At 60.9% G+C, this 16,185-nt stretch overlaps 1 protein-coding gene across 14 annotated transcripts in view; it reads right to left on the reverse strand.

Moving 5' to 3' along the window:
* Nucleotides 1-15,954, reverse strand: part of BCL9L (BCL9 like) — a 28,638-nt gene extending 12,684 nt beyond the window's left edge. The window contains exons 1-4 of one of the 14 annotated variants that reach the window (XM_060105691.1): nucleotides 14,996-15,954; nucleotides 9,829-9,911; nucleotides 8,743-8,798; nucleotides 121-222 (exon numbers count right to left, since the gene is read on the reverse strand). In XM_060105691.1, the coding sequence (XP_059961674.1) occupies nucleotides 121-146 (26 nt within the window). In that variant the 5' untranslated portion in view covers nucleotides 147-222; nucleotides 8,743-8,798; nucleotides 9,829-9,911; nucleotides 14,996-15,954. Of the gene's footprint in view, nucleotides 1-120; nucleotides 223-8,742; nucleotides 8,799-9,828; nucleotides 9,915-12,658; nucleotides 12,865-14,012; nucleotides 14,090-14,995 lie in introns of those variants that run through there. The other 13 variants (XM_060105689.1, XM_060105693.1, XM_060105690.1 and 10 more) reach the window with 13 other exon arrangements.
* Between the last annotated feature and the right edge of the window lie 231 nt (nucleotides 15,955-16,185).

Consider the following 16,185-nt stretch of genomic DNA (forward strand, 5'->3'; position numbering starts at 1 on the left):
GAAGCCAGGTACTCAGGGGGGCTCGCTTTCCAAGCCTGCACAGTTCAGTCCCATCACTACTGGGCCCTTCCCTTCCCCTCACTCCACACACATATCCCGCCCTCCGCGACACCCACACACCTTGTCTTGTTAGCCAGGATCCTCATGGTTCCCACACACAGTGGGGCTACGGCCCCTGTGCGTGCCCAGGGCCCAGCCAGGTACTCGGTACTGGAGCAGGGACTGCAGCAACAAGCCCCAAAGAGAAAACTTGTGACTTGGGGAGGGGGTGTGAGAAGGGGAGGGGAGACGGGAGGACCCAACAGCCCTGGGACTAGGGAACTGGATAGGGTAGGGTGTGAATGGCAAGGAAGGATTGATTACTAGTCGGGGTCTGGATCCTAGTGGCCGCTCCTATCCCCATTCCTCCCGCACCTTACCCTCAGGGAGCTTGCAGTCTCTAGCAAGACCCCCCTGGGCCACAGGGGCAGAATTCACTAAAAGGATGGGTTGCAAAAGTGCCCACTTGGGGCGGCCTCGAGGTCTGTCAGGCCCCGGGGTGGGGGGGTCTCCCGCCCCCAGGCACGCCCCTCACCCGGGGGACGGGGGACCCCCTGGCGTCCCGCCCCCAGCGCTGAGCCCTGCCCCTGGGCGCCCAGGCGGGAAGGGGGCCGCGGGTAGGGGCGATGCCCCGCCCCCAGCTCGAGGCCTAGCCCGTGCCCATCCCAGCAGGCCCGGGCGGGCAGCGAGAGGCCTGGCGGGGCCCCGGGGCTGCAGCTGGGCTCTTCTGGAGACCAGTAACGCTGGCTCAGATTCCTCCCCGACCGCAAGAATGCAGGAGCCTCCCCTCCCCCCGCCCCAGCACCCCACCCCGCCCCCTTCGGCAGAGCCAGAGCGGAGAGGCCGAGCGAGCGAGCGAGAGAGCCAGCGAGCCAGCGAGCCGGCGAGCCAGCGAGCCGGGGAGCGGGCGACGGGCAGGACTGCAGCGTGCCTCTCCCGGCCCCGCACGCGCCGCCCGGACAGACCCACGGCCAAGTGCGGCGAGGGGCCTGGCGCGCGCCACGGCGGGGCCGAGTTTCGGTCCAGCGCTGGGCGCCGCCAGGCAGGGGCCCTGGGACCCACCAGCACCCAAACTCTGACTCACACACACTCGCAGCTCACACGTGGACGGGGAGACAAAGACACGCACGGAGCCCAAGAAACTAGAGGCGCGCTCACGCCGGCCCGCGGAGGTGTGCGGGAGGGCGAGGGAGGCGCTGGCCGAAGCAGGAGCACAGAAGCAGCCTGGGGCATGTTTCCAGAGGCGGCCAGAGGGCAGAGAGGGAGCGCATCGACTCACTGAACAGATGAAAAGACTGAGGCCCGGCCACAAGGGAGCCATAGAAAGTTGAGCCCGGTAGTCACAAAGAAACACACACACTGGGCCATAGATACACCAACAAACAGACTTACACAAACACAGAAGCCTCACCCGACCACCCCCAGCCCTGTCCCCCCCCTCCCCCCGCAGATCCCAGAAAGGGGTGGGGGGAGAGGAGGAGTCTTGGGCCAGAAGCTTTGTCCCGGTGACAGGCCCAGCCAGACACCGGCCCACATTCCCTGCCGAGCTGCCGAGGCTGGGCTGGGACCTGGGGTGGGGTGGGGCCCACACCAGTGACCCTGTGGGAGTCTAACCCTAACTTAACCCCAGGGCACATTGGCCTTCCCCACCCCAGCTCTGTCTCTAGGGAGGGAGGCTCCTCAGGGGAAGATTCCAAAGTCCAGGGCCTGGCTGGGAAGCAGCCTGCTGCCAGCCCCCATCTCCTGCATCACGCGGGGTCGGGTGCGGGGGGTTGGGGGCACTGAGGCGGGGAGAGCTGGAGGGCACCTGGGCTTAGGGGCAGGCCTATGGGGCTGACATGGGTCCCAGGCTTCCACCTTCACCACCTTGCTGATCCTCAAAACTACCAACCACCTGCCACGACAGCATTATTATCCCCATCTCACAGTGAGGAAACTGAGATCTGGGAAAAGGACGTGACGGGCCCCCGGGTCACGTGACCGTTACATGGCAGCCCCAAGACCCCATTCCCCTGGTGTTTCCCCTACACTGCAGTGTCCTCCCCTCAAGTCATGACAGCTCATCTGAGCCTGCACCCGACCGATGGGCTTCCCACACGCCGCAGGTCACCGGACCCAGGCCCCCGGGGTTGGGGCAGGGCAAAGGCCACCCACTTTCCTCTGTTCACAGCTTCAAATATTGGGACATCTAATAATCTGGGAAGGGGCTGTTAGAAAATTAGTCTTCTCCAGGGCACCCAGTCAGGCCGAGCCTCCTCCTCTCCAGAAGAATCTTGGAGTTGCCCTCCCCTCTAGGACTCCACCCCCTCGCTCCCACCCAGCGGCAGGACGAGCTGAGTCAAGTACAGATGAGTCAGGACTTTCCCATCTCACACCTCCCCCCTTTGCCCCTCAGGGGTCTGCCCCAGATCCCAGAGATCCCCCTCCTCCTCTAGCACTCACAGTCCCCAGAAGAGACCTGGAAAACCTTGGGGATGGGAGGCAGGAAAGCTGATTCCTGGTGGGTGCAGTTTTTAAACAAACAGTGAAGGGGCTTCCTGGCACCAGGCCAGGAGCCCCTGAGATGGGTGAAAGGACAGGGATGGAGCTCTGGGAACACAGCGCTGTGGCCGCCTCTTAGGGGGTAGGGTGGGGAGCAGTGACATGTGCTCACACACAGGGAGCAGGTGCCAGTCACCTGAGTGAAGAGGCCAGGGGCAGACCTATGAGAATGGAGCCCAGGAGGCTGCTGAGACGACGCTTGCCTGAGATCTTGCCCTCCTGGTGCAACGTGGGGTGCGGGGGCGGGGGGGTGGGGGTGGGCAGTGACCTAAGAGTTAAAGTGCACCTAACCTCAGCTCGGGGAGGGAGACCAGGAAGGCTTCGACGGGGCAACCTGCCTATTTCCAGCTGCCCCCACCTTGGGAGCCTCTCCTTGGTTCACCAGCCAGCCCACCAGTCTTATTGCCCAGCTCAGAACCGTCCCAAAGACGCAGTGAGGACACGCTTGGAGGGTCCATGCTTCCACACGCAGTGGGCAGACACCCCTAGAGAGGAAATGGGCTGCTAGGACCCTGTGGTAGCTGAAAGAACAGGAACCTGCTGGGAGTGTTAGTGGTGGGATCCTGGGCCACTGACTCAGGGAGAGGCAGCCCTCGAGACAACAAGGTCCCAGGTCCTCTTTCTCTTGGGTGTCAGGACTCCTTGGTCCCTAGAAGCTCTCCTCTACCACCCAGGTCACTTCCTCTTCCTGAGGTGGTGACTCAGCCGGGTGGGAAGGTCAGAGATTCAGAGCCCAGCAGGAAATCTGCTCAAGAACCAAGGTATTGCTCTGGGACCCTCTGTGTGGGGACTTCCAGGCTTGGGGGGCCTTCCCCTCACCCTGGTTCCTAGCAGCTCTCCCCACTTCCGCCCACCTCCTGCCAAAGGAGACCATGCAAATCAACCATTTTGTCTGGGAGTTTCCAGCCTTACCCCACCTGCAGCCCCAGGGTGATGTCAAGGCAACCCGAACCCTGCTGGGACATGGAAACTCCTGGCCCCAGACCTTCTTCCAGTCTGGGGTCTTTGAACAGGGTCCTTCTGAAGGGGATTCTGCCCTTCTGGAAACTACCGGACTAAGTGGCATTGCCTAGACAAGCCGGAGGTCACCTCACTTGGCTCCCGTAGCCAGTGCCCAAGTGGCTAGGCCTTGGGAAGCAGTCACAGCCTGGCAGTAGGGTGCCCCCAAATGCTACTGCCCAAGCTCTGGCTGCTGCTTCCCCCGGGGGGAGGGGAGGGGGAGAGGGAGGGGGGGCACAAGGAAACAAGACAGGGCAGGAAGCCCAGGCAGGCAGCGGGCACTCTGGGCCAGGCACAAACAGCCAACACAGGAAACCACAGCCCACCCCCGCCCACCCCACCCACCCAAAGCTCTGGGAGAAGGGAGTGCCAAAAGCCTGGTACCCCAGCAGGGGCAAGGGCCAGGGGTTAGCCTGGGGCAAGGGAGGAGCACGCAGCTCTGCAGTCCTCTCTCTGCCCCAGGCCCTGCCTCGGGAGGGGGAGAGGAAGCCAGGCCGTCAGGGGTGGTACTGCCTCTTTAAATCCACCGAAATCCTGAGCGAGGCCCAACCCAGCTCTGGTTTCACAGGAAGGAAAGGAGCTCAGGAGCCAGTAGGGCAGGCCGCGGTGGCTGGAAGTAGCCCCACCGGCCCAAATATATCTGGTCTCCGCCTGCCACCCCACTGGCACTTCCTGCTCCCTGGCACCTACACCACCCTGGGTGTGGGAGAGGGTCTAGGCGCTACTCCCCACCCTGTGGGAAACCCCGATCTCCCCAGATGCCCTGTCGCTGGGTACACGTGTTGGGAGGTGGCATCCCAAGCCCGGATTCCCAGAAGGGAGGAATGGGCAGGGTAGTTCCCTGTGGGCCCTCACCTGGCCTCTATCCTCCAAGGGGTTAATCTGGCCCTTTTTTTGGGGGGGGGATTAGGGGTGGCCCAGGAACCTCCTGCAAACTGCCTGACTGCCTGGCGGCTGGGAACAATGGGGCCATTGTGGGAGTTGCGAGTGCGGGCAGACTGCTGGCACAGGCAGTGCACCATGGGGCGCGGGACCTCACCCAGAGCCCGCCTGCCCGCTCTGCTCTCTCCCCCAGGTACTGCCAGCGTCAGAGGCATCCTCCCAGCCCTCACCTCGCAGGCCTGGCCCAAACTCTTGGCACCAGCAGCAGCTGGAGGGCCCTCGAGCTCTGCCCACATTGACATCCAGACTGCTGTGACCCTACAGGAAGCAGGGGCATGTGGGCCAGGACGGGTGGGGGTGGGGGCTGATGAGACAGGATGTATGCCTGTGATCCTCCCGCAGGGAAGACAGGAAGGCCAAATGGGGTTTCTGGTGTCAGTCCTGGCACCCTCAGGCAAGAAGGGCTTAAGGGATTGCGAGAGCAGTGACAGGCAGGGTCCCCGGACCCCAGGCCTCCGTGCCTACACTCATTCCATAGACCTGCTCCCTGAGGAGGCCCAGTCCCATCAGCCTCGCGCCCTCTGGGGCTGGGACACTGGCAGGCAGTGAGAGTGATGCAATGGAATGAGAACCGGGTTTGCAGTCAGGCCGACAAGGATGCCAATCACATCCCACCCCTTCTGAGCGATGGGACCTTGTCCATCCCTTCAGCCCTCTGAGCCTCAGTTTCCTCATCTGCAAAACGAGGATCAATATATTGGGTGAGATACTAATAGTGAAATCATCCAACAGAATGCCTGTGACATACTCGGCCCTCAACAAACCACCTCTGGCCATGATGTCCCCTTCTTTACAGCCTACATGGCACCCAAATCCGTGGGCATCTGGTAAAGATGGGCACTCTCGAGATATTTGCTCTTGAGTATCCAAGGGATCGGGGCAATGGGCATCATCCCAGTGGTATCAAGTACAAAAACTTGGCTTTTTCTCTGCCCTCACAGAGGCCAGCTCCCTCAGCTAGCACTCCCCTGGGCATCACTGGGTGTATCGACATACACTCAAACCCAGAGCATGAACCCAGAGGGCAGTTATCCACTCTCTTAGCCTCAGGGCTGTCTCAAAACCCCAGGAGAAAAGCAAAGGGGAGTTTCCTTTCAACAGTGGCCCACGTCCCGTCCCCTCCACCAGCCACCCCTCTCCCCATCCTACTCCTTGGCAGTCTCCGTGCAGGGTCTGGGCTGGGAGGAAGCTGGAGCCTACTTTCTTGCCATGGGCCTCTTTAAAGAGTGGAGGGTCTGAGAGGGAAAGAAGAGCAACTGGGACAAGCAGTTCTGAAAGTAGAGGTCCAGAGAGAAGACCTGTGCTCTTCTCAACTAGAGAGGGCTGTCCCTCTCAGGGTGGCTCCACAGCCCCCAAAGGGTTAACAAGGCCCTAAAAATAACCTGCTCCCAGCAGGACCTGCTGATTGGAACCCTCCAGCCATCTGTTCCCATTTTCTCCTGTTCACATTGGAACATCTGAAACCAGCCCCAGAGCCCCAGCCCGATCCCAAAAATAGCCCCAGCCTGCCCAAGGAACAGGCCCCAGGGACTGGGCAAAAGCGGCATGGCCAGCCCAGCAGTGAGGCATGGCCCAGGCCAACACTGAGCCCTCACTCCCAGGCCCATGGAAGGGAGGTGTTCCCTCTGTTCCCAGAAGGAGGTGGTGAGTAGACCCAGGGGCTCCAGCCCACCCCCCTTGGTACCAGGCCAGAGAAGGTACCCAAGAGCCCTGGTATCCCAGGCACTCTGCCACATCTGAATCCACTTTCTCCAGAGATTTGGACACTCACTCCCCAGAAGACCAAACCACTTATCTGCAGAGCTTCCCTCTTGGTGGTCACACCATCCCTGCTGCCCAGCGCTGGGCTCCTCACCCAGAAGTTCCCAAGCCTTAGCCCCTCCATCATCCGACTCTCATCCCAGGGCCTTTCGGAGCCTTGCTCACCCAGAGTCACTCAGCATTCTCCCCTGGCCTGCCCCAGGGCACACAGGGTCGAAACAGAACTTTACCCAGCCCTGCCCACACTCACCCACGCCACAGAGGAAAGGATTCTGGGGGTGTCCTCTGGATGCTGGTATGACCCCACCCCTCCTCTGGGCTTCAGGATGGGCTTCTGCCCATCTGTGTGCAGCAGGTGCCAGGCATGCCCATCTGGGCTTCTATACATATCACAGGCCTGGGCACTGCCCTGCCACGCTCAGGGAAGATGTCCAGGCAGGGTACAGGGAATCCAGTGGACCCTGGGCCCCAAGGCAGGCCTAACAGCGGTCATCCATGTCACAGCCCTACACCGCTACTTCTCTCCCCAAAGAAGGTCCCTGACCCCTTAGGCCAGGAAAGAGAGGAGGCGGCCATCTAAGCCATTTAAGAACAGAGTGTGTTAATGGCTGTTCAGCCTGGTGAAGGAACAGAGAATCAGGGGATGGGATGGCGGGAGGGGTGTTGAAGCTGACCTGAGCCAAGAGCATGGGGGAGGGAGGGCTCAGCCCTGAGAAGTGCTGGGAGATGCGGAGGGAGACAGGCCCTAAGACCTCAGACCCCTCTCCAGGCCCATGGCTACTCGGCAAACTTTCAACCAAGATGTTAGTTTCCCCTCAGTGGGGAGACTGAGGCAGCAAGAAGGTGGGTCTGGATGGGTATTAGAATCTAGGAGTCTGAAGTGTTGGAAAGGCTGTCTCTTCCTCACCGTCCACACTCTCCCCACCCCCATCAATTCTTCCCCTGCTAAAGCCCCCAGGAGGACCACAAGTTCCTATGAAGAGCTATGACTAATAATAACGAGGAGGATCTCTAATATTTATTGAGCATTTACTCTGTAACATCAGGCTGTCCTGAAGGCTTCACAGGCATTATTTAATTTAATCCTCTAATTTAGTACTCTACAAGAAAGTTCTTTTGTTATCCCCACTTTACAGCTGAGAAAACCGAGGCCCAGGGAAGTTGAGTAATTTGCCTGAGGCACACAGTCCAAAATTAGAAGAGTCAGGATTTGAACTCAGACACTCCAGCAACTGGGCTATTAACCATTTCACAATACATGTTCACCCTGGTAGCAGCCCTCTGTGCTATGACGCAAGAATGGTGCCTCACCCCCTCATTCCATACTCCCCCCAACCCCAGTGCGCACCAGGTCCTAGCTAGAGGCCACAGTTCCCGCCCAGGGAAGAGATCAAAGAGAGGCCACCACTCCCCACCCCCTCAACACAGGTGCCTGGCCCACTGGGGCTCTGAGACCAGAGTTCTTGGGCCACCCCAGCCCCATCTACCCCCAATCTGTTACATCGTCACCCATCCTCGTCCCTAAGAGTCTGGGGAAGGAGCAAGACAAGTTACCATGACAACAGCACAGGCCCCTGCTGAGAGGCCCAGAGGCAGGAAGAGTCTCTGCAGGTGGGGGTCAAAGGTCAAGTGGGATTCACTAGTGACGAGTGGAGTCCCAGCCCTGGCCCCACCCCCACACCTGCTCAGCCACACCTGGCACTGCTCCCCACTTTCTTCATTGCCTGAGTTGGAAGCAGGACCACTTCCTCTGTGTCCCTGAGGGGTGGTGGCCTCCAGCAGGGAGGGTGGGGGGATTCGAAGCCCCTCCCTCCTGGGGACAGTCTAGGAGAAGTGCCTCCACCGTCCTCCGCTTTCTCCAGCTTTCCCTAGTCAGACCAGGAACCTACAGGCGTGTTTGTTGTGAATTCAGGGAGTTGTTGCTAAGTAAGGAAGGAGGGGAGGGAGGGAGGGAGGGAGGGAGGGGGTGGGGGTGGCAGTAGGGAGAAAGCGTGTGTGTGCCTCTGTGTGTGTGTGTGTGTGTCTGGGGCCAGGGCAGAAACCACATTACTGTGGCCGGTAGCCACCCTGGCTTTGACTCACTCAGCCAGCTGAGGCCAAAGCCAGCAGGCGAAGGGGAGCAAGAACTTGGGATGACCGGGAAGGAAACCGTACCTTGCCCTCCAGGGGTGACCGGGCTGGGGCTCCCCACCACCCACCCCGGCTGGGACTTTCACTGGAGCAGCGGCTGTGGCGCTTTAACCCTTCCTGCCCCGGCCCCGCCCCCATCCCCTACCGGGTTCCAGGTTGTAGGCAGTCAGCACCCTCTCCTCTGGGGGGAGGAGAATGAAAGGAGAAGTGGGGGCAGAGAGCCAGGAGGAGGGCGCCCGAGACAAAAAGCCAAGCAGGAGGCAACGGCAGAGGCAGACAGAGCTGAGCGAGGAGGCTGTGAGGACACACAGAAGCACACAGACCTCTCACCTCGGGATATTGCGTGTCGGGCTCAGGCTCAAGGGTGTGATCTGGGCTGGGGCTCCCTGTGGAGAGAGGGTCACAGCTAGAAGCCCCAGGCCAGCAATCTCTACCCCTGCTCCTCCCAGAGCCCCGGCCCCACCCCCAGCACGCACACCACTAAGCATGTACACACAGACGGGCCTGCAGCTCCAGGAAGTCCCTGAGCTACTTGGACACCACCCCCCCTCCACGACTTCTGTGGATTGGCTGGGAGCCAGGCCTGACCCAGCGGCCCCACCGCACAGCTCCCCCTCCCTCCCCTGCAAGCAGGAAAGGAGAAGGCGCTGGAGATGCCTTAGAGCTCCCTCAGAGCTCAGCCCACAGGGAGAGGGGGGAGGACTCCCACGGCCTGGCCTGAGGACCCGGGTGGAGGGATGGATGGGGAGGCCTGAGGACCCCAGCTTCCAGCACCAGCCACCCCGGGGTTATCCTATGTCAAGGAGAAGAATGGTGTGGGTCCTATGTCCCCATGTGGTCTCTCTTGTCCCCTGAAGATGCCCCTGGGGACCGGGCTTGGCTGGGAGGGCCTAGGGTGAGAGAATCAGGCTTAGCAGTTCAGTAGGAGGGGGCTGGGTGAAGCTCCCACAGGCAAGCGGGAGGGAGGCTGGTGGCTGGGCTCAGTTTGTACTGGGGGTCAAAGGGGAGTTCTTTTCCGAAGAATTCTGGGAGAGACGCCAACTAGAGCAAGCTGCTAACCACCCCTCCCTCTCTCTCACTGCACTGGGTGGGGGGGTGTCCCTGCCAACCAGACTTAACCCTCTCCAGCCTGTGGTGCTCCCAGGCACACGACAGGGGAGTTGGGGAAGGTCCCGCTGGGCCCAACTTCCAGTTCTAGGGGGCAAGCACAGGGTGTCTGCAGTGATGTGTGTGTGCGTGTCTCAGAGACAGAGACTGAGAAACAAACTGAAAATTCCTTGCCAAGGCCCTCCCCCTGCTGGGTCACTGAGCACTGTACCAACCTGTGTCTCTACCCCTCCCTTCCTCCCACTGCGTCCTGGGACCAGAGGCCATGGGAAGGGGGTTTATGAACAGACAACTTTTCTCTCTGCCCACCTCGTGCTGCCGTCTCCATAGGCCCTTGACTCCGACAAACAGCCTCTGCCCCAACGCTCTTCTTCACTGATTTGCTACAAGTGCTTCTAGAGGAAAGTATTCAATTATAGCCTGAGGTCCCAGGATGGGGAACTGAGTCATAGCGAGGCATCAGGGGTTCCAGGGGCCCGCATTCCATGCAGACATAACTCTACTAACACAACTCTTGCTTTGGCAAAAAAAGAAAGAAAGAAAGCTCCCCTTAGCAATCCCCACCCCCCTCCTATAAAACATAATTAAGGTCAGACATCAAGAAGGACTTCCCAGGGTCAAGGCTACAATGGCAGCTGGCCTCACATCCAACGCTTCATATTTCTGGGGTGGCACATCACCGCCCACCCCCGCCCCAGCGTTCCAGGCCCCTCTGTCTTCTGCTCAGGCTGGAAATATGAGTGTCTTGTCTTGTTTTGCTGTCTGCCCCTAGCTAGCAAAGTCAACTTTTCTGAACTTCAGTCACCAAGCACCCAGGTCTGATGTGGCTGGCTGTTTCTTGTCCCAAATGAAGCAAGTGACCCCAAGGGTGGAGGGTTAACTCCCTTTCCTCAGCCCTTTCTGGAGAGCACTGGGCCGCCCTGTGACAGCCCCCACGATATCACCAGGACAAGAAGAGAATGGACTGGGAGTATTGGGATCCCTTAAGGTGCCGGGTGTCTGTGAAGGGCAGAGGAAGAGAGCCCAGCCTTGGGGACAGTTTATCCCAAAGTCTCCCCACTGCACAGTTTCTCTCCAAGGACCACAGAACTGCCAGAAGCCTTGGCCTCGCTCCAAGAAACCTCCCTATCAAAGGACAGAGGACTCCATGTCCCAGGGAGCTGTGGGGAGACCTGTGGCTACGCACCCCAGACATGTTCTAAGGGAGGAGGCTAGAGGCGGCAACAGAAGCGAGCGCACTGAGCGTGCGCACGTACGCACACACGCACATGCATCAGAGACACAATCCCGAGCACACATACTCCTCAGATACTCCCAGACGGGTATCTGAGAGAGAAACAGACACAACCCCCAAAGACACACATCCAGGATACCTCTTTAAAATAACCCAAACTCCCCAAAAATGACTCCTTAAGACCCACAGAGGATCCCATACTCAGAGAAGGCCAAAGAGAGCTCGGGAAACACAAATGACATCAGCCAGTCACACAGAACTACTGACAGATAGAAGACAGACCCACACTGGGATACACGAGCACACACACATACACACAGAGTAGTATGCACATGGCCATGTACTAGCACGCACACACACACACACACACACACACACACACAGGCACTGCACAGCATGAAGTCAGATTAGAGGACTAAATTCTGGGCTAGTGGGGAGGAGGGGAGTCAGAGCAGTGGGGTGGAGAAGTACTCAGGGATTTCAAAACAATCCTGGTTTCGAAATGCTGGAAATGCTGGATTCAGGGCCATTCTCAGTTGAGGCTGGGGGGTGGAGAGTGAAGGGGAGGGGGAAGACAGGCCAGCGCAGGGCCACCAGCCCATTGGAAGAGGGACTTGGACAGAGGGCATCCCAGCCCCTGGGGATGGGGACTAGGCCAGACACCAAGGTTAGGAGGGGCAGGTGGCCCAGGGCCAAGCAGGGAGGGCCTGGGGTGGAAAGGAGGCAGAGAAGGAGAGGTCTCCACTTTAGCCACTGACTAGAGAAAGAAGGAGAAGGAACCTACCTGGGCCCTTCCCTGACCCATGGGTGGCTGGTGGTGGCCACCTTTCCCCCTACAGAGTGGCAGCTGGCTCCCCTTCCCCGCCAGCTAGCAGAGCCCCAAGGCAGGCCTAAAGCTACAGGGTCAGAGGGTGTGGGAGGACAGCAAGGGCCTGCAGGGGGTCAGGGACCTTCCAGGGGACCCAGGACCACCCACCCTCAGGGCAGGGTGGGGGACATCTCCCTGGGAAGCCAGAGCTTCCTATCTGGGTTCCCAGGGAGGGGGGCTCTTCGGGAGGCTGAGGCACTACAACAGACCCCCACATCCAGGAAGTCACCCCTCTCCTCCCAGGGCACCAGGATGCCCTTACTGCCCCTCCCCCAACCTCCAGGGAAAGTCGGCAGCTCTCTCCCAGGGAGGGGAGGTCAAGCCAGGCTGGGGGTGGGGCTCTGGAGGCCTGGCCCTGGCACCCAGCAGAGGAAATGCCAGGCCTTAACTCCAGGCTGCCTTCAGGGAGGCCCATCCAAGTGACATGCAGCACCTCTACTGCTGCAGCTTTCTTCACCTTGTCCCTCACTCCTAGCCTCTGGCGACCTGGCCCTCCAACTGGCTCCAGCCGAAGCTCTGGTAGTTAGAGGGTGGGACCTGGGGAAACTTAGAGCCCCTGGAGGAGCCTCTACCAGCTCCATCCTGGCCCCTTGGCCAGTCAGAGCCTCCTCGCCCCAGATCCCTGGGGGCAGCCCCCACAGTGTGGCTTATGGGTGGGCAGCTGGTGGGGCTGGCAGGCAGGGGCACAGATGCCAAGCTAGAGCAGCCAGGTGCTCAACAGGTTGAGCCAGTCCCTGGAACAGCCAGCCCCACCCCAGGGAGAGCAGGCCTGGCAGAGGCTCCCTGCCCGCGGCACCCAGCCTGTACCCGCTTGGCTCCCACGGCTGCCCACTTTCCCACGGTGCCATCCCCTCTGCCCCCTCCCCCGAGGTCAGCAACCAAGCAGTGCCCAGGGCTCCTGGCACAGGGAAAGGATGCCGTTTCCCCATCACCCCTGGGTGCCCAGGCTCTTGGAGTGCCTCACTACCAGCAACCAAGGAGCCCCCAGAAGAGTAAACATGGCATCAGGCCAAAAAGAACCCCAAAGTGCCCCCTACCTCCTTGCAGGCCTCCTCCAGTCCTGGGCAGACTGGACACTCAGACACCCTGGCTCCCCGCAGCTGCCCCCCCAGGGCGCTGGGACGGAACTTCAGCCGGTGGCGCCAGAGGCAGTGTGGCGGCCCCCAGCTCCTGTCTTGGACTCCCTGGAGGAGGGGCTGCTGAGCTGGGTGACTGCTGGCTCCCTCCACTCCTGCCAGAGCTGCTGCTGCCTGCAACCCTGCTCCTTTCCTTCCACCCCACTCCTGGGCTCCACGCAGCTCCATCCCAGCCCCTCCCCCTGCAGGCAGGCAGCCCCCTTTGCAGGCATCTCCTTTAATCTAAAGCAGGTGCCAGGCATTCCAGCCCTTGCTGAGTCGACACTGCCACCCACTAGGCCCCTGCCCAGAAGACTATCGCCCTGCCTCTTCATGGAAGTTGAGTCTGCGGCCCAGGGCTCCTGCTTAACTGAAATACTCAGAAGTTGGGAGGCAGACACTATCCAAAGGGAGTCATGGGTGCCCAACACAGACTCAATAAGCAAGTTCACTAGGTCGCACTTTACCACTGTTGTGATCGATTGTGGACCACCAACACTAATCCTTCTCCAGGACTCTGTAATCTCTTCCCACCTGGACCCTCAACCTCAGTAATTAGAGACTCTGAGCCTCCATATGGACCTCCAGAAACCATCTCTAGCGTGAGGCCCCTGCTACCCCGAGCACAAGAGTCACACTGGATCCAAGGTTATATAGGTATTCTCCCCTTCAGGAGCACCCTTTCCAGCATTAACCCCTGCCCCACCCCAATCAGAAGCAACACAGGTAAGCAGAGAACCTCCAGAGGCAAGTGGCCAGAAGACTGAGCTTCCAGGCCTGGTTCTCCAAGGCCAAGGAGCCTGATCAGCTGAGGGAGGGCAGCGCCTTCCGTCCTGATACCAGACCCCCCCACACAAGCCCCTTACCTTCCTTTCTCTCCCATTCTCATCCTGTCCTGAAGCTCCTATCAGCAGGCGCCTCAGAGCTGATACCAGAAAGGCAGGGCCTGAACATGCTCTTCCCCTGGGGCCATGAAATCATGGTCCTGACCCAGAGAAGGCAGCCAAGCTAGTGCTGGGGGGCAACAGACAAGCCAGGCAGCCCCAGCCCAGAAAAAGTAGCTGCTCCTTGGAGAGGCTGAGGAGGGGGGAGAGCAAGGGGAGTGGAAGCCCACCCACCCTGCGGGTCTCATTCAGAGAGCTGCCCGGAGGCATCAGTAGGGTTACAGCAGATACTGTGCAAAGACAGCTTTCCTAGGTAAAACAGGAAACCAAGGCCAAAGATCAAGGGGGCCTCCAAGCCCCTTTCCCAGGGCTCAGTCACATGCCCGGCTCACCTCTCCCAGAGCAACACTTTGCCTCCCTGCAGCAGAGGGCCCCAGACACAGACACAGACCCACACCCCAAGCAGCAGACAGACAGAAGGAGGAGGGAGGGGGGGGTGCAGAAAAACCCGGAAGGAAGGAAGCTGGACAGACAGACAGAAGCCAATCCTGGCTTCACTGCTCCAGAGGGACACCCTCCAGACTCCCAGACTGTAAGGGACACTCTCCTCAGCTCCCAAGAGGGAGAAGGGGAGAGTAGACCTCGGTGTCCCCTGAAACCAAATTCCAGCAGCCCTGGGACAGGACATACTCCAGCCAAGCAAGAAGCCCTAAGCCTCCCCTCTCTCGCCCACATTCCTCCCCCAAGAGCTCCCCCAGACCAAGGCAGGGGCTGTCTCCTCTTAGCAAGGCAGAGACACCTCCAAGGAACTGTGTGACTGCCCCCCCCACCACCACCCACCCCCTGCCAAGCCCACATCACTAAGAATCCTTGGCAGGGGAGACTCCTCCAGTCACAGCCCCCACTGCTCCTAGGCAGTGCTTGGGGGCAGAGGGTGACCCCCAGCAATCTCCAGTCCCCACGCACCTCCTTATGGAAGCTCCTATAAGCCAGGAGAGGAGTGCTGGGGTGCTGAGACCCAAGGGGTTGGTGAGCCTGCAAGGGGGACTACAACTCCCAGAAGCCCCCAGGGCAGAGTTGCTGCTCCAGCTGGCCCAAGGCCGGCCTTGTTCTCTGTGCTACGGTGGCAGGGTCTCCTGGCTGCCCCTAAGCCCTCCCCTCTGAGCGCTGGGGCTGCCAACCTGATTGGGGGCCCAAGAGTGGCCTCCACTAATCCTGGGGGCGTCCCCGACCCCTTAAACAGCCTAGGGGTGCGTGCCAGAGGGCCAGAGACAATCAGACTGTGTTCCCCCTCCCCAATTCGAACTGGATCTCCCTCCTCGCGCCTCTGCTGGCCTGGCATGACTTTCGCCCTCGGCCACAGCCCTCCCCTCACCTCGCGCGGGTCGGGGGTCCTCACGCCAGGCCGGAGTTGGACGCCATGACCAGGTCAGGGTCGGTGGGTGGATTGGGGTCCTCCTGCTCGCCAGTTGGAGGTGCGGAGGAGGGCGGGCAGGTGGTGATCTTTTGATTCTGGACGCCTTGATCTCAATACCAGCCCGGCCCGGGAGTGGGTATCCGGGGTTCGCTGGGCGCCTCGGTTCCTGCTTTCCAACCGCGGAGCATGGTCTTGGGCGCCGGGCAGCGGCGGGAGAGCGCGCACACCCGCCCGGCCCGGGGCTCACGGCTGGGGTCTCAGCCCCGAACCTCACGGCTCCGGCTCCTGCTCCTCCTCCCTTCCTTCCTTCCTTCCTTCCTTCGCCTCCTCCTTTCACTTTTCCCGAGGCCCGCGGGGACGGCGGGCGCGGGGCGGGGAGGGGGCTGTCTGGGCGCTTATTGTTGGTCGGACGCCGAGGGTCCGGGTCGCAGTCCCCGGGCGGCGCGGCGCCGGGGGACCCAGGCGTGCGGGCGTCCGGCCGGCTGGCTCCGGGCAGCGGCGGTGGTGCAGCGGCCCCGAGTCCGGGGCATGTCCAGCCACTGGCTCCGCCGTTCGCCGCCGCCTCCCCGGGGTCCCCTGCGCTGCCGGAGCCTCGCTCGCCCCTCCACTCGGCTCCGCTCCCCAGCCTGAATAAGCATCGGGGCTCTCTGGCTGCCTCCTTCTGCCTTCATACCAGAGCCCGGAGAGGCCCCTGTCAAAATAAGAGCTCCCCCATCTCGCTCGCCTCCTCGCCCAACCCGGCTCCCCCAGCCTCCCAGTGGTCTGACTCGGTAAGGCGCCCGGCCGGCTAGCGGGAGGCAGGTTGGCCCGGGGGCGGGGAGGGGGCTTCTATGCCACTCTCCACCCCAATCCCAAGGACTGGGGAGGAGACGGGCTAACACCATCTCAGGCTGGGGAGAGGTTTGACAAACCTACCCTCCTATCTACGCTGATTGGAAGCAGTGGGAGTTGACTCTCCCCAACCCCCAACACTCACTCACACTCTCTCTCTCTCCCTCCCTCTCTCTCCCTCCTTCTCTCTCTCCCTCTCTCTCTCCCTCCCTCTCTCTCTCCCGCTCTCTCTCCCTCTCCCTCTCTCTCCCTCTCCCTCTCCCTCTCTCCCTCTCTCCCTCTCTCCCTCTCCCTCTCCCTCTCCCCCCCTCCCTCTC

This window comes from Mesoplodon densirostris, chromosome 7, assembly GCF_025265405.1.
Source record: "Mesoplodon densirostris isolate mMesDen1 chromosome 7, mMesDen1 primary haplotype, whole genome shotgun sequence".
In the NCBI taxonomy this organism is placed as follows: domain Eukaryota; kingdom Metazoa; phylum Chordata; class Mammalia; order Artiodactyla; family Ziphiidae; genus Mesoplodon; species Mesoplodon densirostris.